Below are 24,206 nucleotides of genomic sequence, written 5' to 3'. Positions count from 1 at the left end.
ATACGCATCTTTCAAATCGATGGAGGCCATGAATTCCCCCGGAACCAGGGCAGCCACCACCGAGCGCAGGGATTCCATGCGAAACTTGCGAACCCGCACAAAGTGGTTCAGAGCTTTCAAGTCCAGAATCGGACGCACCTTGCCCTCCTTTCTGGGCACAGTGAACAGATTGGAATAGAACCCCCGAAATCTGTCCCGATGAGGCACCGGAACAACCACTCCCTGGGCCCGCAGGTCCCGCACCGCCAGGTGCAGATCCCGCAAGCGCTCCAGAGTCAGCTGAAGGTTTGAGGGGAAAAATCTGCCCGCCGGCCGAGAGAGAAACTCGATCTTGTAACCAGATCAAACGATTTCCTGAACCCACCTGTCCCGAATGCGGTCCAGCCAGGGTTGAAGAAAACCGAGCAAACGTCCCCCCACCCCAGAACTGGGTGAGGGCGTCCCTTCAGGCCGTATTGTTATGGGCAGCGGACCCGGACTGGCCGGACTTCTGCTTACCCGTCCACGGCTTCTCCTGGGAGCCTTGGCCCTTGAAGGGCTTGCCCTTATAGTGCGACCGAAAGGCACGAAAGGACCCCTGAGAGGGTCTAAATGAGGCATTCTTCTTACCACGAACAAACTTATTCTTGTGAGTCTGGGGCAAGAGAGTGCTTTTACCCCCAGAAATACCCTTTATCAGAGTATCCAAAGATTCGCCAAAAAGGCGAGATCCCGCGTAGGGCAAATTAGCTAAAGTCTTGCGAGAAGATTGGTCAACAGACCAACATTTCAGCCATATCAGACGACGGTTCAATACCGCCACACTTGAAAGACGCGCAGCCAAAAGGGACCAAATCCAAGTCCGCATCACACAAATACATGACACCCTGATGAATCTGATCCACCATAGCCAAAGTTGTCGGCGGGGCAGAGTCAGCCACCAGGGTGCGCCTGAGCACCTGCGTCCAATCCGCAATAGCCTGGGCTGCCATAATGGAAGCAAAAATCGGCTTCAGCATAGAGCCAGCAACTGTGTAAGAATGACGGGCCAGAGACTCCAATCTCCTGTCCGTAGGGTCCCGGAACACCGGGGTATCCTCAGCAGGGATCGCAGTGGATTTATTTAAGATCGCCACTGCATGATCCACCTGAGGCGGCACACACCAGCGCTCATCAGTGGCGGGTGTTAATGGATAACGCAGCTTAAACCTACTCGGCACAGCAAAAGGCTTTTTTAAATTGCGCCATTGCTCATCAACCGCGCGCTGAAATTCCGTAGAGCAAGGAAAAACCTGCGATGTTTTGCGTTTTCTTTGCGTCCCATAAGAGGACATCAAAACAGGAGGACATGGTTCATCCTGCAAATGCAGCGTTTGCTTGATAGAAGCAACCAACTCATCCATGAGTGCAAGCTCTTCAGACGAGCCAGGGGGAGAATTATCAACCCCTTCCACCTCAGCCTCCCCCTCAGACCCTACAAGGTCTAGAGATGAGTGAGACCCTGAGAAGGGCACTCCAGCCATAGCAGCCCCATCGCCCTCTGAATCAGAGGAAATAGACACCCTGGGCCGTTTTGTGGATCGATCAGCCACCAGCATCTGCACCTGAGCAGCCAAATTTGCCACAATAGTAGCCAGATCAGCCCCCTCGGGGGAAGCAGCAGCCCCTTGGCCCCCCACCAAGGTGGGAGGAAACTTGCAATCCTGAGAATCCATGCCCCAGCAGTATTAGGAAAAAAGGAGTACTGCCCCTTTAAGATCGCAGCGAGCGTAGCCCACCGCACCCACTGAATACCCCGACCCCCACAGGGATAAGAACACTAGGCAAGGAATACAGGAAAATGGAAAGGTAAAAACCTGGAGAGATCACACAGGCTGCTGCACCGATCGCTGTCCCAGAGCAAAAGGAAGTGATGCAATGACTGACCGCCCCTGTAAAGCCTATGTAAGGCTACACAAACATGGCCGCTCGGCTGAGGACTGCATAGGCAAATAGAAAATGGCGCCGACATGTGGCCTGATCGATCGCCGCCAAAATGGCGGCGGTTGGCGCCAAAACGCCGCGCCTTACCACACAGAACCGGCCACCATCATTCTGCCGCAAAAAAATGGCGGATCGCCGCAGCGATTGCCGCACAGCATGTCCAAAACCAGACTGCTTCATGTATGCACTCAGCAGAGCAGGAGAGCCCCCCCCCCCCTCGCAGCCCACACACAGGCAGTAATTCCACACAGGAACTGACAGGATGCTCAGCAGCCACACAGACATGCAGGGTCACACAGTCCCAGACTGACACCCAATAGACAGGTCCCCACATAGAGATACACTTACCAGTCCGGATGGCGTGGGGAGCCTGCTCCAGCGACCAAACCGCTGTACTGAGGACAGGGAGTGTCGCAATGGAACTGCGGTGCGAAACCGCAATGGTGTCCAGTGAGGTAGCCACCTCACAGATAGCATCCCTGCAGCGAACAGGGATGGGTCATTCAATGTGCCAGGGAAACCTGTGCTGATCGCTCGATGGCAGGCTGGGAAGCCCCTGGCCCTGAACCCTGGGATCCAGGGTGGCCAGTCCGAGACCCAGCTCCGCATGATCATCTTCATCAGAAGAAGCTAACTAATGCTGAAAATAAACAGCTAAGTAAAAGAAAGAGAAGAAAAAAAAACTCCAAATAAAATCAAAAAGAGAAAAGAAGCTGAGACTGAGAGCCCCAGCACAGGAACAGCCAGCCTACTCCTTAGCTAGGCATTAGAAACTGAGTTGGGAATGCAGGAAGCAGGGAGGTATTGACTGAGGGGACCACCCCCTAGGGGTGGGATATGCTAAAAGCTTTGATATTAACTATTTTGTTGCCTAGCTACTCCTGCGGAGCAAAGGTCAATAACCCCATTAGTGATGAATATGAAGTGGCGGCGACTGTCAGAGGACGTAAGAGAAATAGGGTTCTGTTCCGTTCCAAAAAATGGAACAGAACTGAAAGGAGGAAAAATCGGATGTCAGCGGATGGTATTGCGCTGATATCCGCAATGCCATAGACTTTTTTTTTTTTTTTCACGGAGCGGATGACATTTGTGTCATCCGCTCCGTATGTCCGCATATCATCCCATCCGTTTGCGGATGATATGCGGACATAATGTAAGTCTATGGGGATTGCGGATGTCAGCGGATGACACCGCTGACATCCGATTTTCCTTCCTTTCCTTTTTTGAACGGAGGAAAAATAGGGTTCTGTTCCATTCCAAAAAACGGAACAGAACTGAAAGGAGGAAAATCGGATGTCAGTGGATGGTATTCCGCTGATATCCGCAATGCCATAGACTTACATTATGTCCGCAAATCATCCGCAAAAAAATAGGATGATTTGCGGACACACGGAGCGGCCGTGTGAAAGAGCCCTAAGTGAAATGTCCAATTTGGGCCCAAATTGTCAATATTTTGTGTGGTCACCATTATTTTCCAGCACTGCCTTAATCCTCTTGGGCATGGAATTAACCAGATCTTCACGTCTCCACTGGAGTCATTGGGCTCCTCCACCTTCCGTTTGAGGATGTCCCACAGATGCTCAATAGGGTTTAGGTCTGCAGACATGCTTGGCCAGTCCATCACATTTACCCTCAGCTTCTTTAGCAAGGCAGTGGTCGTCTTGAAGGTGTGTTTGGGGTCGTTATGTTGGAATACTGCCCTGCGGCATAGTCTCCGAAGGGAGGGCTCATGCTCTGCTTCAGTATGTCACAGTACATGTTGGCACTCATGATTCCCTCAAAGAACTACAGCTCCCCAGTGCCGGCTCCCCAGCACCGGCAGCACTCATATAGCCCCAGACCATGACACTCACCATCATCATTGACTGTAGGCAAGACACACTTGTCTTTGTACTCCTCACCTGGTTGCCGTCACACACGCTTGACCCCATCTGAACCAAATAGGTTTATCTTGGTCTCATCAGACCACAGGACATGGTTCCTGTAATCAATGTCCTTAGTCTGCTTGTCTTCAGCAAACTGTTTGCGGTCTTTCTTGTGCATCATGTATAGAAGAGGATTCCTTCTGGGATGACAGCCATGCTGACCAATTTGGTGCGTATGGTCTGAGCAGTGATAGACTGACCCCCACCCTCTCAACCTCTGCAGCACTCATATGTCCATTTCCCAAAAACAACCTCTGGATTGGACGCTGAGCACGTGCTCTCAACTTTTTTGGTTGACCATGGCGAGGCCTGTTCTGAATAGAACCTGTCCTGTTAAACCGCTGTATGGCCTTGGCCACCATGCTGCAGCTCAGTTTCAGGGTCTTAGCAATCTTCTTAAGGCCATCCTTATTTAGAGCAACAATTCTCTTTTTCAGATCCTCAGAGAGTTCTTTGCCATGAGGTGCCATGTTGCACTTCCATTGACCAGTATGAGAGAGTGAGAGCGATAACACCAAATTGAATCCACCTGCTCCCTATTTACACCTGAGGCCTTGTAACACTAACAAGTCACATGACACCAGGGAGGGAAAATGGCTAATTGGGCCTAATGTGGACATTTTCACTTAGGGGTGTACTCACTTGGGTTGCCAGTGGTTTAGACATTAATGGCTGTGTGTTGAGTTATTTTGAGGGGACAGCAAATTTACACTGTTATACAAGCTGTACACTCACTACTTTACATTGTAGCAAAGTGTAATTTCTTACTCGGTGTAACTTACTCCTGACCCTTCAATTCTGCCTCACTTACAACTGAACCTTTGCATCACTTAATTAATGAACCCCTGCACTCTGCGTCCCTTTAATCAATGGGTGCTCAACCTGTGGCCCTCCAGTTGTTGCAGAACTACAAGTCCTATCATGCCTCTGCCTTTGGGACTCATGCCTTTAATTGTCAGCTTTGCAATGCCTCATGGGACTTGTAGTTCTGCAACAGCTGGTGGACCACAGGTTGAGCAGCAATGATTTAATCCAAAGCCAGTATTCAGCGCAATTAAAACCACACCTACTTTTTGCCATGGCGCGCTGCCCTTTTTCTTAGCTGGGAGGGCCCAGCTTATGATCTTGCCCACTGCTTTCAGAAAATGCCCCTGACCTCAGCTCATCACTGTGCATCCATTCCAGCTGCTTGTATGTGACATCACATACAAGCATCTGGGCTGGATGCGACAGGCGGATAAGTGGGATGAGCATGCAAGGACAGGTAGCTATGTCTCGTCTCTGCTTCCCTGCACCAGATGAAAAGAGGGTACAGCAGTGGGGCAGATGAGCAGGGGGGTACAGCAGATGACCAGGGGGGTACAGCAGTGGGGCAGATGGGCAGGGGTTTTCAGCAGTGGGGCATATGGGCAAGGGGGGGGTTCAATGTTGGAACAGATGAGAAGGCCATTCAGCAGTGGGACAAAGAGCAGGGGGGGGTTCAGTGTTGGGACAGATGAGAAGGGGGTTCAGCAGTGAACAAGAGAGGAGGGGGCTACAGCGGTGGGGCAGATGTACAGGGCGGTACAGTGGTGGGGGAGATGTGCAGGAGGTACAGTGGTGGAAGAGATGAGAAGGGAGTTCATCAGTGGGGTAGAAGAGCAGGGGGTACAGAGGTGGAGCAGACGTGCAGGGAGGTACAGTGGTTTGGCAGACATGCAGGGGGCTTTAGTGGTGGGGCAGATGAGAAAGGTGGTACATTGGTGGGACAGATGAGCAGGGGGGTTACAGTGGTGGGGCAGAAGAGCAGGTGGTTAAAGTAATGGGGCAGAAGAGCAGGTGTTTAAAGTAATGGGGCAGATTTGCAGGAGGCACAGTGGTGGGGCAGATGAGAAAGGGGGATACAGTGGTGGGACAGATAAGCAAATGGGTTCAGTATTAGGACACATAAGAAGGGGGTTCAGCGGTGAGACAGAAAAGCAGGAAGTTTCAGTGGTGAGACAGATGAGCAGGGGGTTTAAGTGGTGAGACAGATGAGCAGGGGGGTATTGTAATCTGAGGTGCGAAGGTGCATGAATTATGACTGATTTGAGGACTAGAGGTGCAGGAATTGGGGCTGATCTGATGTGTGAAGTTTTAGGAATTGGGACTGATCTGAGGCGTGAAAGTAGTTTACAGCATTTGTTTTATAAAAATTCCTTTTCGTGATCGAGAGGATGAAGTTGACATTTTTTTTTTTTAAGAAAAGCCGCACCCTCAATTACTATGAAAACTATTTTCGGCACACTGTTCTCAAAAGGTTGCCTACCCCTGATCTAGAGTAATCATTCACTTCTGCTAAGGGCAGCAGCAAAAATGCACGATGGTGCAATTTCTTCATCACACAGTACATGTCAGATATATCTTAGTGCATTCAGTTTATTTTCTAAAAAAAAGACTGAAAACTTTAACCTGGCTTTTCATCATATAATAATACCATAAACATTTCATACATTTAAATTGTTTTGCTAATGTAAAAATCAAGAAAACTATTTCCAAGATGATAAGTGCAGTGTTGAACACAGCATAGTACAGATTTAAACTATTGAGCCAGAAATGGTATTTGTATATGGGACTTTATTGGTGACTGGGCATCAAAGGGCAACACATTTTCATGTGTTTAAAATCATGGTACTTCATTGTATTAATACAAACAGAAACAGATTTGCATACTTTTTGGGATGGAGGCACGCTACTCAGTTGGTCGATCCAGATCACACCCCCTTTTCATTGTATTAATACATATTAAAACATTAGGAAGTTCTATTAAGATTTCATCAACTGTGATAAGCTTCCATAACCAAATGGCTTTTAAAACCATTGGAGCCGTCTCCTCCTGGCCCTTCAAGGGGCTTAGGTTCCCTTGAGGTGGGGCAGAGTTTATGATCATGTGAGCGCCGTGATTGGCTGTCACATGATCAGAAAGCACCCGATTGCAAGCAGCGATCAGGAGCTTTCTGTCAGCAGCCGGTAACTATGTCGGGAGCGTGCAGGTCGCGTGCTCTCAGCACAGCTGTATTTGCACCAATGTACACAAATATGCTACCGCTTTGCATCAAGCCAGTGAGAGGTCACATATGTGCGTGCGGCTGGGGCCAAGAGGCTAATTGTCATAATATTTCTGAACACTACCTAATTTACAACCTGTGCAAAACATAAGCATATGCATGTTTTCAAAAATACAGGTTGGCCATCCTTGGTTCAGTATACTGTATCCCATGTAAACAGTTGTGAGGAAGAGTAACCAATGCGTTTTGTGCTTAGCTTTGTCAGAAAGATATAGGTAATTCAACATACACCAAAGCTACATATACCGTATAGTGAGTACTGCAAAACCTAGAGGAAGACCACAGAGGGAGAAGTGAGAAGACCTAGAACACTACCAATATAAAATAAAGTTTACTTAACCAAAGATGGTCACTATAGAATTTGTATTCATGTGTAGCCAGGTGCTTGGCTAAGAATGGAGAGTAAAGCCCCGTACACACGCAACGATTATCGGCCGACCGGTCGTCCGTCTTTTGTCCAGAGTGGTGTTTTGTTGGTTGGAATGTGCCTAGACTGCATACGAATGTTTTTTCTTCTCTGAGCATGCCCAGACTTGCTCATCAGATTTTTCCCTGTCGAAATCTGTACTGACTGCACGAAAATCCGCCGTTGTGTTTACGGCCAACAAAAATTTTATAGTCTGCACACCAGATTTTTTTCAGCCAAAAAGTCGGAGTTGGTTGTCAGAAGCATCATACTAACAAGCCGAAAATCGTCAGAATGGTCGTCGGACGAAAATTCCCTGCCAATTTTCGACGCGTGTGTACGGGGCTTAAGATAAACACTGGCTGCCGCTGATCTTTGTAGCTGCTGCCCTGCAGTGCTGAACTTTTAACAGCTATATCAGCAAAAGGAGGGAGCTGCTGAGCAGGAAGATTTCAATCAACTGCGTAAGGTAGCATTACACTGTGGGAACTGTAGTCCAGATGAGAGAGACCTTACTGTAATCTAGAGTTTTCGAACTGCATTTCCCAGAGGTAGATTTCCAGGAGGAGGGGAAAGCGCTGCATTTTCTCAGGCTGTAGAGGATGCACATCTCTGTCCAGTGTGCACCACCATTGCTGCACAACGGTATACAAATAAAACCAGCCCTTAAAAAAAACCTTAGCATAATATTGTTGCCTGTGAACTTGTTTTCCCGCTTAAAGCATATTTAAACTATCACCAGACTACATAACCCTTAAAAATGTGGGTCAAAATAAGGTTGTCTTTCTAAAATGGTTGTAGGGTCTTTTTTTTAAATTTATTTACACCCCAAGTTGGTAACCCAAAAGAAGGTGGATTGAGTACTTCCGGTTTCTGATATGTGTCTGACGTCACATTCTGACTTTATCAAAGGATGAAGTAGTTGATCCATTATCTTGGATTCTGGCCTTGTTGTGTTTCTTACTGCATGGGAGCATTTGGTGTTGTAATACATTTTTTTTTTTTATGTAATTCTGCTGCACTATGGTCACTATTTTTTTAATATGAATACCTTTTATATAACAGAGGAAAGATCTGACCAGAAGAGAGTTTGTGGAGACGAAGGAATAGGTTTGTTTTGGAGATATCTCTAAAACAAACCTGGTTTTGGGTACGAGTAAATTGGAATAAGGGTTGACGCATGTGAACGGGAATGCACAAGGTTATTTATTCTGGCATGGTTTTATGTGAACACAATTACATTTGATATTTGTTGTAACTGTATTACACTAGAAACAATTGTTTTGATTTGGATAAATACATCACAAGGATTGAAACGCTGGGAAGTTATTATATGCAAATAACATAGCTTGGTAAGAGTATATTGAAATGTAAGTTTGGGTAGGAATAAATCACCTGGTGCTCTAAGGCATGAACTTTCATATATACGCAATACTTTATTAAATTGATTGTAAAGTCTCGTTTTTTTTTTTTGGTTAAAAATAACTTACATGTCATACTTACCTGCTCTGTGTAATGGTTTTGCACAGAGCAGCCCAGATCCTCCTTCTCTCGGGTCCCTCTTCTGTGCTCCTAGCCCCTCCTTCCAGTTGGGTTGCCCCACAGCAAGCAGCTTGCTATGGGGGCACCTGAGCCGAGCCAAAGTTTCCTGTGTCCAGTCAGACATGGAGCGCGACTCGGCTCGCCCCTTTCTCTTATTGGCTGACTGACAGCAGCCAATAAGGAGGGGAGTCACGGGCAGACGAGACATGCCTGCAACATCACTGGATCTAAATGGACCTCAGGTAAGTATTAGGGGGGCTGCTGCACACAGAAGGCTTTTTATCTTAATGCATTAAGATAAAAAAGCCTTCTGCATTTAAAACCACTTTAAGTTTTGATTAGTGTAGTATGCTCAAAGTCACTACATAGTTTTTCCTTTCACTTTTGAGTTACCAAATTGGAAATGTGAAGGATACTAAATAAATAAAAAAGAAGACACCATAACTAATTTGGAAACACAGCTTTATTTTGACCCACCTTTTGAAGGATCATGCAGTCTGGTGAGAGATTGAATATGCTATAAGAGGGAAAACAAGTTTACAGGCATCGTGATTCTGCTAAGGACTTTATAAGCGCTGGTTTTATGTGTATGGTGTATTCGTCTACGTGGCATATTTTATTGCATAATGGTGTGCTGACAACAAGTGACACCTGGGTACCAGGGTTGCCACCTCATCCCTTTAAACCAGGACAGATATAAATTACATAGGTCCTGAGGCTAATATAATGCAGAGAAGGCAATAAGTGAGTTTAATTACCACCTTAGGTGTACTTTTAATAAACAGAGAAAAGTCGTGATCCGGACTCTGGTGTGTACCGGTTTAGATAGCTTAGATGAAGAGCAGAGAACATGTTCTTCGCTTCTCATCACAGTACATGACCGTTCTGTCACAAACGGCCTGTTTAGAAAAGTGAGATCTGAAGATCTCACAGCCGTTACTCTGAAATATCTCCATTCCAGATTCTCCAGCTCAGAGGTGGAGAATCAGGGAGAGAAGCTGGTGAGATCAGAGGAAGAAGACTTCTTTCTTCCTATATATCAGCACCAGTGGGTTCAAAATTAATAATAAAAAATGTATATATATATATATATATATATATATATATATATATATATATATATATATATATACATACATACATACATACACACACACATACATACATACACACTGTATATACATGTATATATACTGTATGTGTATAGATAGATATTCAGTTAGTTTTCATGTGTCAGAACATGTCATTACCAGTTCTTTTAAACTTTGGTTTCACTTTTTAAACTTGGCGGCACTGTAATCTCACAATATCTCGTGAGATTACAGGCAGTCCACCCAGTTATACACGGATCTAGGCCGTTTTCAGAGGAAAAACTTCTCCTCTGATCACCCTGTGAGAAGTGAAGTTTTCGGCCTATTAAACAGGGTGCCAGAGGAGATAATTCTTCTCTGAGAACTGCCGAGAAGTGAACTGAGAGAAAACCTCTCAGTTTATTAAACGTACACCTTAATCAGCCACAGAACCTGTGTAATTATGTGTCCTGGTTTAAAGAGATGAGGTGGCAACCCTACTAGGTACAGAGCAGAGAGCGGACTAATCGCTGTGCGTTACCAGATGGTAAGTTGTAGTATGATTGGGACTGGAAAGCTGCTGCTGTGCAGATTTACTATCTGTTGCTAGAGAGACAAAAGCCCTTTAGGAACTGACCGTACAGCAATCTAGTAGCCTTATTGCTGCCTGCAGGCTCGACTAGGACAATTCTCAAGTGCACCAACGTTGCAACTGGGATTCCACTGCTAGCCAGCTGAAGAGTTCGGACTAAAGACTGCCCTTTACAGCTGCTACACAGAGACCTCCACCTATTCCCTATGCCAAGAGGTACCTTTCAGAGGACATTGCATTTTATCCTAGCCATTCTCCTAGAGTGCACTCTGAACTAGTTATAGTACTAATATTTACATCGCAGTTCAGGTTTCTATGCATTGTTTATTGCTGACTTATGAGTTAATTCTAGTCTAGTAGTGCAGAACTTTATTCTAAGTTACCTTGGCATAGTGATTAAACTGTCTAGCGGACTGTCTGAACCTACCTTCTGTATGCTCAAGTCACCATTTATTCTAACTCATACCAATACATTGAGTTAATTCACCACTCTTGTGTCTATTTCATGGTACTAACTCACAGCCAAGTTAAAAGGTATACTATATTGTCAAAAGTATTGTGAGGCCTGCTATTACACGCAAATTAACTTTAACTGCTTGCCGACCGCCGCACAACTATTTACTGCGGCAGTCAGCCCCTCACAGGCAAAGTGACATAGGACTATGTCGCTAGCCTGTGAGGCTCTAGGGAGCGAGCGCGCCGCCGGAGGCGCGCTCCCGCTCGGTCATGGACCCCCCCCCCGCGCGCGCATGTGCCCGGCGGACCCGATGTCCGCCGGGCACTCGTGATCGTCGGTTACACCGGAAGAAAGGCAGGCGGCTAATGTAAACAAAGCCGCCTGTCATTCTTCCGTGTGTAAGAATGGAGATCACACGGTTCTACTATGTAGGACCGTTGATCTCTGTTCTTACACTAGTAGCCACAGCCAATCACAGTTAGAAACACGGCCCTAGGGACACACTTAACCCCTCCCTCTCCAATAAAGTTAACTCCTTCACTGCTAGTGTCATTTTTACAGTAACAGTGCATATGTATAGCACTGATTACTGCAGTAATGTCATGCAGAACAGAGAACACAAATTACAAAGCAGCTCCTTTGGGTGTGGTGCTACACATGAAAACATGCATATGACGGCACACTATGGGAGGCACACAAATCAGTGATAAGAGGGATATTAATTAAGCATGGCGCAAGAATAAAAAGGGAAAGGAATAGGCAATTACTGACATTATTAGATAAACTGAAAATACTAGAAACTGAGCATAAAAAGAAAAAGGTAAATACAGCATTAGGAGAATTGAGTGTGGTAAGAAAGCAGATACTAGATTTAATGCAGTATAGAGCCAAAGCCGCCACACAAATATCAAGGAAAGTTATATACGAGTCAGGGAACAAATGCGGAAAGACCCTAGCAAGATCTATCCAGAGCCAAAAGACAAGATCATATATACCACAGATTGTATCACCAGAAGGTATTAAGAAAGTAATACCAGAAAAAATAACAGAAGAGTTTAGGAACTTCTACTCATCACTTTATAATTTACCGGAAGTGGGAAAGAAAGGGAAGAGTATCTAGTTAAGTCGGGAATACCCAAAATCACTGAGGAAGAGAGAGAGGAGCTGGAAAGACATCTCACAGGAGGAAATAGAGCAGACAATAAAAAATATGAAAAAAGGTAAGGCACCAGGTCCAGACGGATTGACACCACAGTACTTCCATGTATTGGCCCCTATTTTGGGACCATACATGGAAAGACTGTTTAACAAAAGGGGACCAGGGGGGGACATTGTCTAGAGACACGTTAACAGCTTATTTAACATTAATACTAAAAGAGGGTAAAGACCCAGCGAGCTGTGGAAGTTATAGGCCCATATCGCTTCTGAATACAGATTTAAAAATATACACAAAAATTCTAGCGGCAAGAATGGCAAAGGTACTCCCGAAAATAATTGGCCTCGATCAGGTGGGCTTTATGCCTGCGAGAGAAGCCAAAGATAGTAAAACGAGGGTTCTAAATTTGATTCATGTAGTCACTAAAACAGAAACACCGAGCGTTATACTGAGCACCGACGCAGAAAAGGCCTTCGACAGAGTCGAATGGGCCTTTATGCAGTCGGTGCTCAAGTACATAGGAGTAGGAGAAATGATGCGGGAAAGAATATCTAGGGTTTATTCTAATCCAACAGCAAGGGTAAAAGTGAACGGGATATTATCGGAACCCTTACGCATAAAAAAATGGTACAAGACAGGGATGTCCATTGTCCCCCCTGCTCTTCGCACTCACTCTAGAACCCTTTTTGCATAAAATCCGACTTAACCCGGATATAAAAAGGTGTCACGGTAGGGAAAGAACAATACAAAATCGCAGCGTATGCGGACGATCTACTGTTTACATTGACAGAGCCAGAAATCTCGATCCCGGTACTGTTGAAGGAATTTAAACAGTATGGAGAACTATCTAATTTTAAAATTAATTACGGGAAATCTGAAGCGCTGGGAGTAGGAGTAGCAGAGGTAAACAAGGCTAGACTAAAGAGCAATTTCGGATTCGTATGGGTAGAGAAAGCTGTGAAGTATCTAGGAACGTATATAACGGCAAACCTAACCCAAGTTTATGAGTTAAATTTAATCCCCTTGATTGAAGAGACAAAGAAAACGCTGGAACAATGGAGAGGAGGTCTCCAGTCATGGTTTGGCAGAGGAAATTTAATAAAAATGAATATTCTACCAAAATACTTGTATATAATAAGAGCGCTCCCTATCAAAATACCGAATAGCTTCTTTAAAATTGTAAACGGGATATTTGGTAGATATATATGGGCAGGGAAAAAGCCGCGGATAGCTCGTAATAGCTTGTCACTACCGAAAGACATGGGTGGACTAGCAGTTCCTGATCTGCGCAGGTACTATCATGCTATTCATTTGAATCGAATTCTGGACTGGTGGCATCAGGGGGAAGTGAAAAGATGGGTCCAAATAGAACAAGCCCAGACCACAGTATCACTGAAAAGAGCGATTTGGTGTTATAAGATACTCCCTAAAACTTTAAAGATACACCCCTTAATGGGAAATACATTAAGGATAGGCTATCAGCAGTCCCTGAGACAGAATCTAATTACAACAGAGTCCCCGTTGTACCCGGTCCTAGGGAATCCCGAGTTTACACCGGGCCTGGACAGACAACATTTCAAAAAATTAAGGGAAACAGGGCAAGAAAGCATTAAGTCTTTTGTGAATCAACAGGGGTGGCCCACAATCGCTAGGTTAACAGAAGAGGAGGGACCGTATGGCCTACGTCTGTGGGAGGCACTTCAACTACGGCATTTTCTGGAGACATTACCTGATCCTGGAAAATTTAAGAAACCATTGACATCCTTTGAAAAATTATGTGAGAAAGCAGGGGGGGTAGAACGGCCACTATCTAGCTTATATAAAATATTGATTACACCACTAAGCCAGCCAAGATTAAAATGGCTGGAAAGATGGAAACAAGAACTAAATATGAACATAACGGAAACACAAAAACAGAGGATATTCAGGGCAATATTTAGACCAACAAAATGTACCAAAATTCAAGAAATAAATTATAAGATCTTAACTAGGTGGTACAATACACCAGATAAGCTAAATAGGTGGTATACGCATAGATAATGACTCTGTATTTGGTTAACCTTATTCTGTGTATGATAGTGTGCTGTGTAAATGAAATTAAAATAAAATGATAAATATAAAAAAAAAAAAAACATGCATATGTACATTTTTCACAGGTTGTATATGATGTAGTGTTTGGTTTTAATTGCCATAATACCTCCAATCTAGATGGAGGCTTACAACAAAATCATAATAATTCATATGATAATGATAATAATAATTCATACTTGTTCACATACAGTAAAAAAAAAAAAAAAAAAAAAAATTGTGTGTTGCTTTTTGACTCCTAGGCACCGATAAAGCTCCATATACAAATAATGTACCATTTGGCTCTCTAAAAATAAGGGTTGTAGTGCCCCGAGTACACATCAGCCCAATTATATATGTTTATAGAATTGAACTGGAATTGAAATCATTACTTACATCATGGCCACATTACTTCCATCTATAATGATATGTCTCAGTTGGTCATTTCCTTTTTCATTTCTTAGGTTAAGCTGGAAAGGAGTCTGCATTGCTTCATTAAATCGCTGCGCTCCAGTCACAATAGGTGCATTGCATTCTTCCTTACCAGTTGCATCTTTGGGTTGTTCTATGCCCATATTTTCTGGCTCAAGGCCACCATGAAAGATATCCTCAACGGGGTGATTATTACCCATTGGTGTGTTCTTCAGTAGATCACCCATTCCCATAGTTGGGTTAACAATGTTTATCTCAGGCCTTGCTAGAACAAGGTTTTTCGGAATTTGTAAATCATTCTCTTCGTGTCCTTTTCTTTGGGGCACACTTTGAATAATATGTTCTTCAAAATCATTTTTTTCATTGAGTTTCCTTAGAAATCCAGCCACAGAACCATCTCCGATGTCCACAATTTCACTGGGTGAATAGCCACAATTTTTGGCAGCTGATTTCATCACTTCTAAAAGGTAGTCATCGTCATCATCATTACTAGAAAGAGCACGTGACATACCTTTTAGCGTAGAAGGCCTTTGTACTTGGCTATTGTCTATATGGTTATGACTACATTGTTCCAATTTAACTTTGTCCAGAATCTGAGAAGGCTCCTGGATGCCATTTTCTGACAACACCTTAAGCACAATGGATTCCTGATAACCCATTGTCTTGAAAAAGTCTAAAAGCATGTTAAACTCTTTTTGTGTTGCTAAAGAAAAATTGTGATGAGAGCCTGGTTCTCCGTCATCCCACCTCATAATAGTATCCAGTAGTCCAGATATTTGCTGGAATTCCTCATCATCTTTTACTAGCGGTTCCATCCTTTGATTCAATTCAATTGCTTCATTCACATAAGAACCTGAAGACTCACATTCATCTAACTTCATGACTGGTCTTTCCTGTACACCAAGGGGTTCTGGCTGTTTTTTTAGATCCCATATATTGTTCCTAACTGGTTCACGAGGTTCAGAAGCCCTCTCACGCAAAACTCCTTTAACAGGCCTAGTCTTGGTTAAATCTCCTAGCTGTGATATTACAGGTTTGTCAAATCTCGGATTAGGATATTCCATTTCTGCAGGAAGGGGAGGAAGCTTTCTCATTGCATAACATTCCCTCTGGTGGCTTGTGGATTGTTTCGGTCTACTCTCTTTGTCCTCCTCTACAAGAGCTAGTAACTGTTCCTTGGTGGAAGTTGGAAGAATAAGAAGATCCAGTGCATGTAGGTCATTGTGTTCTTCTACCAGAGCCTTAAATTTCCTTTTGATAGAGGTCTCTTGGTCTTCAGGCTTGGTGTTACAAACTTCTAAACATGCATGAATTCGACTTTGGGCCATTACTACTCCCTCAGCCAAGCCAGAGATTTGAATTAGTCCATGACTTTGAGGTTTGATGCATGCTGAAGTAGCTCTAATTAGGCAGTCAAGGAAGAGACCCTCCGCCCCAACAAAGATGCAGTGCATCTCACGAGGGTAGTTAAAGTCCTCAGTTAACTCTGGGGTGCATAGTCCTTTAATATAATCCTAAAGGAACAGAAGAGAATGATTGTATTTTATGCTTAAAACCATACCCACCAAAAGATTTTTTTTTTTTGCAACCATTGCATGCAAGAATACATAGTTTACACCTTAAAGATTTCACATCTTGCTCCTCCCGCCAGCTTGTACCTCACTATGGGACGTACAAGCTGGCGAAAGGAACAGTTTTGTGCAGTATGGAGGGGGGGGTTTCAGGTATTCAACCCATCTGGCTTGTCGATTACCTGTACTAGCTGGAAAGCAATGATACAGTACTATTTTGAGACATAAGATGCTTGAAAGGTGAGTATAGTATCTTTTATGTTTACAGCAGATGTTTTTTTTAAAGGGACTTGTGGTGACATTTTTTATTTTGGGGATGGGTGGGAATGGTCAGTAAATCGAACCTTGCATTTTTTAAACAACGTCTGCTCTAACTCATCCTAAAGCCTCGTACACACGCAACGAATTTCCGCTGACCGGTCGTCCGTCTTTTGTCCAGAGTGGTGTCTGTTGGTTGGAATGTGCTCTAGACTGCACAGAAATTTTCCCGTACGACAGAATTCTACTTCAGAAGTGATGTCATGTGTTGGATTGCTTTGTATGTGTTCTTTCGTCTCTGAGCATGCCTAGTCTTGCTCATAAGATTTTTCCCCATCGAAATCTGTACTAATGAGACGAAAATCGGACGTGTTTTGATGGTCGACAAAAATTATATAGCCTGCACACCAGGATTTTTTTGGCCGAAAAGTCGGAGTCGGTTGTCAGAAGCACCATACTAACAAGCCGAAAATTGGCAGATCGGTCGTCAGACAAAAATTCCAGGCCGAATTTCGACTCGTGTGTACAGGGCATTACTTTCCAGATTCAAAAATGTCCTCCACCATGAGTCTCTCCCAGTGCAGGATCCAAATACAGGAAAAGTAATAAAGGAACCATGGCCCTGCAATGGTTTTAAGCTGGATACACACTATACAACTTTTGTTGGTAGACTTCCTTTAGATTTACCTTCAACTATGTAGTGCAAGGGCCTACCTGATTGCATACAAAATGAAAGTGTTTAGGTGTGACCTCATATTATATGGTTTTGGTAAGTCTGAAGGAAAAAATCTAAAGAAAATTGTATAGTGTGTATCCAGCTTTAGAGTTGCAGGTTATGCTGTCCATATTTGGACTAGTACCAAACATGGACTTACAACAAGTGATGTCACAGGGAATTGTGGGGAGACACCTTCAGTGATGTCACACGGAACTGTGGGGAGTCACCTCTCAGGAGTTCCCTGAACCTATCAGTACTGGGATCTCTATCATTTCTTAACCAAAAGGTTTGGGATCCTGCCCTGGAGAAAACCCACTGTAAGACTCGATTCACACTAGAGCGACTTGTCAGACGACTTGTCAGCCTGACAAGTCGCGGTTCCTCACAGTCCATTGACTGCTACAGGACCCGTTCTAATAGGAGCGACACAAGGCGCTCCGACTTAGAAAAAGGGTCCTGTACTACTTCGGGGCGACCTCTGAGCGACTTGCATAGACTTCCATTATGTGAAGTCTGTGCAAGTCGCTCCGAAGACGTGGTGCATGGGAACGCACAAGTCGCCCCCGAAGTAGTACAGAGTCGTGCCGCTCCAGTGTGAACCGACTCTTAGAATTTTTTTTTTTTTTTGTCCTTAGAAACTTTGAAGGCATTTCTTAAAGTGGACGTTGTCATTTTTAAAATTGTTTTCTTCTATTAAATCTTCTGCCCTCGCTGGGTTATTATTGGAAAGCAAAAAGGTAATTTGGTGCCAGTACATACCTTATTTTCTATACTTTCATTGCTTGTAGAGCTTACTTGGGTGGATGATGCCACTAAGGCCGTTTTCACACAAGCAACAGTTTCTGGCATCTCTCGGAAAAGTGATTCATGGTGGATGGCTTTTTAGAGGCAGTTTGCAGACATTTAGTAGGTGATACTGCTGTCTCCTGAATCCCTGTTTTATGTTACTTGGCTGTAGTGGGATTTTGTATTGAAATATCGCACCGCAACTGCAAGCCAAGTATTTGGCTTGTGGTTGCGGTGAAGTCCATTTGACTTCAATGGCTGGGTTTGACAGGCGGTGCTGCATGTGATACTCAACATGACAAGTTCAATTTGTCTATGTAAAAGAGGCCAGGCCTAACACCATCCATGTGACAGTTTTATGGCCTGGAGATGGGCTGCTTAGGCCTGAGCACTATCACATGGGGACAGTCCCATTCTTTACCACATCTGAAAGCCTTGCTTTGTTACAGCAAAAGAGTGAGGCCTCGTACACACGCGTCGAAAATTGGCAGGGAATTTTCGTCCGACGACCGATCTGCTGATTTTCGGCTTGTTAGTATGATGCTTCCGACAACCGACTCCGACTTTTCGGCCGAAAAAAATCTGGTGTGCAGGCTATAACATTTTTGTCCGCCGATTTTCGTGCAGTCAGTACAGATTTCAACAAGGAAAAATCGAATGAGCAAGTCTGGGCATGCTCAGTGAAGAAAGAACACAAAGAAAGCAAACCAACACATGACATCACTTCTGAAGTAGAATTTTGTCGGGCGAGAAAATTAGTGTGCAGTCTAGGCACATTCCAACCAACAAAACACCACTCTGGACAAAAGACGGACGATCGGTCGGCCGATTATCGTTGCGTGTGTACTAGGCTTGAGGGTTCATTTACTAAAACTGTAGAGTGCAAAATCTGGTGCAGCTGTGCATGGTAGGCAATCAGCATCTAACTTCAGCTTGTTAAGTTAGGGGCCCCCTAGCTGTTGTGGAACTACACATTCCATGAGGCATTGTAACACTCTGACATTCACAGACATGACTCGGCATGATGGGAATTGTAGTTCCTGAACAGCTGGAGGGCCATAGTTTGAAGACCCCAGAGTTAGGCTTTGACAAATAACCTGGAAGCGGATTGGTTTCTATTCAGAGCTGCACCAGATTTTTCACTCTCCAGTTTCAGTAAATCAACTCCTGTTTAACAAATAAAGAAATGAATAATTCGCTGACAAATGTCCTAAAGGATGAGTATTACATATGACCATATAACCTCTGAGTTTTTTGTTAAAACTGTCGCTTTCCTTGTAGTGAAAAGTTTCCCTCACAGAATGTATGGGGGACCTTTCCAATGTGGCCACAGACCGGAATAAAACAATTTTTGCAACTCTTCCCCTGCCAGGAAAAAAAAAAAAAAAATAGCTGTTCATGTCCATATTGCAAACTATTGTGCTTACTTCCTGTCAGGGTGACCACCCAGGAAGTGAAAGAAAATCTCACAAGTGGAGACACAGACATCAATTAAATTCCAACAAGGGTTTTAACTTTTCCCATTCTATTCAGAACCAGGAAATAAAAAGTTTTGACTGGGATGGGGTCTTATTGTTAAAAGTGGTTGTAAAGGCTGAGGGCTTTTTACCTTCATGCCTTCTTCATGCAAACTTTCAGCATGCAGCTGCCCCCTCAGCCTCCCCTAATACTTACCTAAGCCCAATCTCGATCCAGCGATGTGCACGAGACCCGAGGCTCTCCCTTCTGATTGGCTGAGATGCAGCAGCAGGAGCCATTGGCGTCTGCTGCTGCCAATTACAGCCAATTGGGCGGGAATGGGGGGCCAGGCTGAGCCACTCTCTGTGAAACGCAGAGAGCCGGCTCGGGAGGTAGCAGGCATGAGTGCCCCCACCGCAAGCGGCTTGCTATGGGGGCACTTGGCAAAGGGGAGGGGCCCAGCACGCCGGTGGGGGACCCGAGAAGAGGAGGATCTAGTCTGCTCTGTGCAAAACCCCTGCACAGAGCAGGTAAGTAGGACATGTTTGTTATTTTTTTTTTAAACAACATTTTAATATGATGTATATCAAAACATGTTAAGCTAGATCTTTCCACGGCCTTACCTTAGCTTTGACGATGCTCCTTCTTTCTCCATTAAGTTGAACCCATATTTGCTGGTGTCTCGTGGCTTGCAGGGGTAAGGGATCCTGCATAAGCATTCCAAGTATGTTCAGGGTGACTCCAAAAAGTCTTTCAATGCACGCTTGCTGCCTTCGCAGTGCTTTCTCTGATCCCTGCGGCACAGTAAACTCATCCACGCTCTCATCATCTTGCGCAGCCTCATATTCGCCCACTGCCATCAGCATTTTAGGTAGAACAGCTTGTCCCTAATATGAAAGACTTTGCAAAGAGAGGATATCCTCTGAAATGTCAGTAGCAGATTGCTAGCTCTTGGGGCCAGACTGTTTTGCACGCAGCGTCGCTCAGCTCACCTGTCTCAGCATACTTCCTCCTCCTTCTCAGATAATAACAAGAGACAGGCTGCACCTGTTTGTGTTTTCTGAAGTGAAACAATATTCTGTGCCTTCTTTCATCTTCTTCCTCATTCTGTAAGAGTTCAGGCCTTGTTTTTATCACCGCCCCATGAATGTGTTTGTGCCTGTCTTACCTTAGCAATACCTGAACACTTCCCTGACATGTGACAGATATCATACTCAGGGTCACAAGGCTGTCCTTTAAAGGTGACCTGGGTGCTCAGTTTTTTTTTTTCTTGGCTCCTTCTAAATATCACCAACCTAAGCTGTTCTCCTTTAACAGGCTGCAATTAGGACTAGCTATTCTGTGGCTACAGCATGTCTGCCTTCTGCACTAGAAATAACATTCTTACTAAAAAAAATATCTATCTGTAAATAGACACTCTCTCACCCTTCCTGATGACTGATGGGAAGTTCCTGTGTGTGTCAGACTACGGGGAATTCCACATTTTGCTCACACAGGGGGGAGGAGCAGTGAAAAGCTTATTTTCTTTCTTTTTTTTATCGTGTTAACAGAGGCAAAATACAGGTTTACTCCTCTGTCTCCGTAGTATGGGTGACGCCATCTTTGCTAGGACCAAAACTGCTTGCTGTTACTTTCAGTTCATGACGTGCAGGAATTTTTTTGTAGTTTAGGACTCGTGAAGGAAAATATATGTCCCACAGGAGATAGTTCTAGCCTGCTCTGAAGAGGGTTTCAAAATAAGGGCTGAACGTGGTTCTAAATGCACACAATATAACTTATGCTGGCCAAACACTATATGAAAAAACGCTCAAACTCATTTTCGAGAAACGAACACTCGGCCGTGAGAGCAAATGATCATACCATCATGTAATGACCGATAAATCGTTCCATATAAATCAACCCGTTTTTTGTTCCTTTTGTCACATATACAGTACCTAGTGCAAACAGTTTGGACGAGAAACACATTAGGCCCCTTTCACACTTATGCGAAACGATTTTGACGCGATTTTGAAAGCAATGGCTATGGCTATATACCTCAAAACGCATTAAAATCGGGCCAAAGTAGTGCAGGAACTACTTTGAAGTCGGTGCGACTTCAAAACGCACTGATATGAATGGGGCTCATTGAAAATAATGGAAAACGACTTGTCATGCGATTTTGCGGTCCAAAATCGCGGGACAAGTCGCACTAGTGTGAAAGGGGCCTTAACCTTTAACCACTTAAAGAGGAAGTAAACCCTCCTCTGACACTTTTACCTATAGGTAAGCCTATGATAAGGCTTACCTATAGGTACTGTAAATATCTCCTAAACATGTACCGTTTAGGAGATATTTACCTTAAATGCAGCCAGTGACATCACTGGCGCATGCGCTCTGAAGGAACGGCCGCTCGTGCCGTTCCTTCAGAGTCCCGTGCCGTCACCGCGGCTCCGGCCAATCAGATGGCTGGATGCCGCAATCCCGGAAGACGGGCGACTGGACATGTCGCCCGTCATAGAGGTAAGCGAGCTAGCACGGCGGGGGCTCGTTCTAAGGTAAGTATTTGATAATGAGCTAGTATGCGATGCATACTAGCTCATTATGTCTTTCTCTTTCAGGATGAAAAGAAAAAAAAATTTTTTTTTCAGTTTACAACCTCTTTAAGCCCCGGAAGATTTTACCCCCTTCCTGACCAGGGCCTATTTTGCGATTCGGCACTGCGTGACTTTAACGGACAATTGCGTGGTCGTGCGACGCTGTACCTAAACGAATTTGACGTCCTTTTTTTCCCACAAACAGAGCTTTCTTTTGGTGGTATTTGATCACCTGTGCGATTTTTTTTTGATCATGCGCTATAAACAAAAATAGAGCGTCAATTTTGCAAAAATAACAATATTTTTCACATTTTTTTATATGAAATTCCCCCCCAAAAAAATGTAAAAATCAAAATTTTTTAACATTTTCGGCCAATTTGTTTTATGCTACATATGTTTGGTTAAAAAAAAAAATTTGCAAAAAGCGTATTTTGATTGGTTTCCGCAAAAGTTATCGCATTTACTAACAAAGGGAAAGATTTTTGTCATTTTTGTTGTTGTTTTTTTAACGCGTAATGGCGGCGATCTGCGATATTTTTTTTGCGGTACTGCGACATTGCGGCGGACAGATCGGACCCTTGACTGACATTTTTGAAACTTTTGGGGTTACCAGTGACATTTCTACAGTAATCAGTGCTATACATATGCACTGTTACTGTAAAATTACACTGGCAGTGAAGGGGTTAACTTTTTTTAGAGGGAGGGGCTGTGTGTGTCCCTAGGGGCGTGATTCTAACTGTGATTGGCTGTGGCTTGAGGTGTAGGAACAGTGATCAACGGTCCTACATAGTAGAACCGTATGATCGCTATTCCTACACAGGGGAGAATGACAGGCGGCTTGTTTACATTAGCCGCCTGCCTTTCTCCCTCTGCACCGACGATCGCCGAGTGACCGGCGGACATTGGGTCCGCCGGTCACACGTGCGGGGGGGTCCGTGACCGCGCAGGAGCGCGCCTCCGGGGGCGCGCGCTCGCTCCCTAGACCCTCACAGGCTAGCGACGTAGTACTACGTCGCTTTGCCTGTGAGGGGCTGACCGCCGCAGTAAATAGTCGTGCGGCGGTCGGCAAGCGGTTAATTTATCATTCATTCGGCAGAAAATTTCCAAACATGTTCTTCATTTTTTTTTTGGCTCAATTACCAGATTACCGATTGGTGCCCATTAACTGTCCGAAAAATGAACGAAATGACCAAATTTCAGCCGATTTTTCATATAGTGTATGGCCATTAGTTGCTACTAATATTTCTAAGGTTGCATTCACATGAGTGTAAAGGCCCGTACACACGTACCGATCGTCGGCATACAAACGTCGGTGGACGAAGGATCTGCCGATTGTATGCGTGTTAGTATGGTGCCTCCGACAGATGTCTGCGCACAATCCGCGGACAAAAGTCTTTCTTGCAAACATGAAAATTTTTGTATGCCGACACCAGAACGGACGATTGTTCGCCTGTCAGTACAGAATTCGGCCGACAGACCGCAGATTTGCAAGACTGGGCATGCTCAGAAAATAGAAAACACAGGGAAAGTTAACCATTACATGACATCACTTCTGCAGTCGGCGGACAAAATTCTTGTGCTGTCCTTCTGCTGTCTTTGCACTTTTCAGCAGACACCGACATCCCGGGGAGAAAAGAGGAACATTTGTATGCCGACCATCGGTACGTGTGTACGGGGCTTTAGTCCCGGTTTACACATATGCGATCACAGACATCGCATATGATTTGGAGTGCACTGCTCCTGAAATCACATGCGATGTCTGTGCGGTGCGAGTTCAGTCATACAGTTTGTATGGCTGAATTCGCACCGCAATCACAGTGAACATGCGCAGGACCCTTTTTTTGGTCCGCAGCAGGATCGGATAGCATGGTGGTTAACACTAGTGCGATCCAATTCTGTGCGAACTGTCAGATCGCACTGCGATCTCATCTGGGGGTGTGGTTAACCACTTAAGCCCCAGCCCTATTTCGGACACTTTTTGTTTACAAGTTAAAACCAGTATTTTTTCCTAGAAAACTACTTAGAACCCCCAAACATTATATATATTTTTTTAGCAAAGACTCTGGAGAATAAAATGTCGGTCATTGCAATATTCTTTGTCACGCGGTATTTGCGCAGCGGTCTTTAAAACGCCATTTTTTGGGAAA

At 44.5% G+C, this 24,206-nt stretch overlaps 1 protein-coding gene across 1 annotated transcript in view; it reads right to left on the bottom strand.

The window, feature by feature from the left end:
• The window catches only part of LOC309545053 (protein KHNYN-like), a 66,795-nt gene extending 45,777 nt beyond the window's left edge, over positions 1–21,018 (bottom strand). The window contains exons 1-3 of the mRNA XM_082244174.1: positions 20,912–21,018; positions 20,110–20,373; positions 14,660–16,209 (exon numbers count right to left, since the gene is read on the bottom strand). Of these exons, the coding sequence (XP_082100300.1) occupies positions 14,660–16,209; positions 20,110–20,352 (1,793 nt within the window). The 5' untranslated portion in view covers positions 20,353–20,373; positions 20,912–21,018. The remainder of the gene's footprint in view (positions 1–14,659; positions 16,210–20,109; positions 20,374–20,911) is intronic.
• Positions 21,019–24,206: the final 3,188 nt, after the last annotated feature.

This window comes from Pelophylax lessonae (assembly GCF_965119305.1).
Source record: "Pelophylax lessonae genome assembly, chromosome: 1".
Classification (NCBI taxonomy): Eukaryota; Metazoa; Chordata; class Amphibia; order Anura; family Ranidae; genus Pelophylax; species Pelophylax lessonae.
The sequence above is the reverse complement of the archived record's forward strand: the minus strand, read 5'-3'. Positions and strand labels throughout refer to the sequence as shown.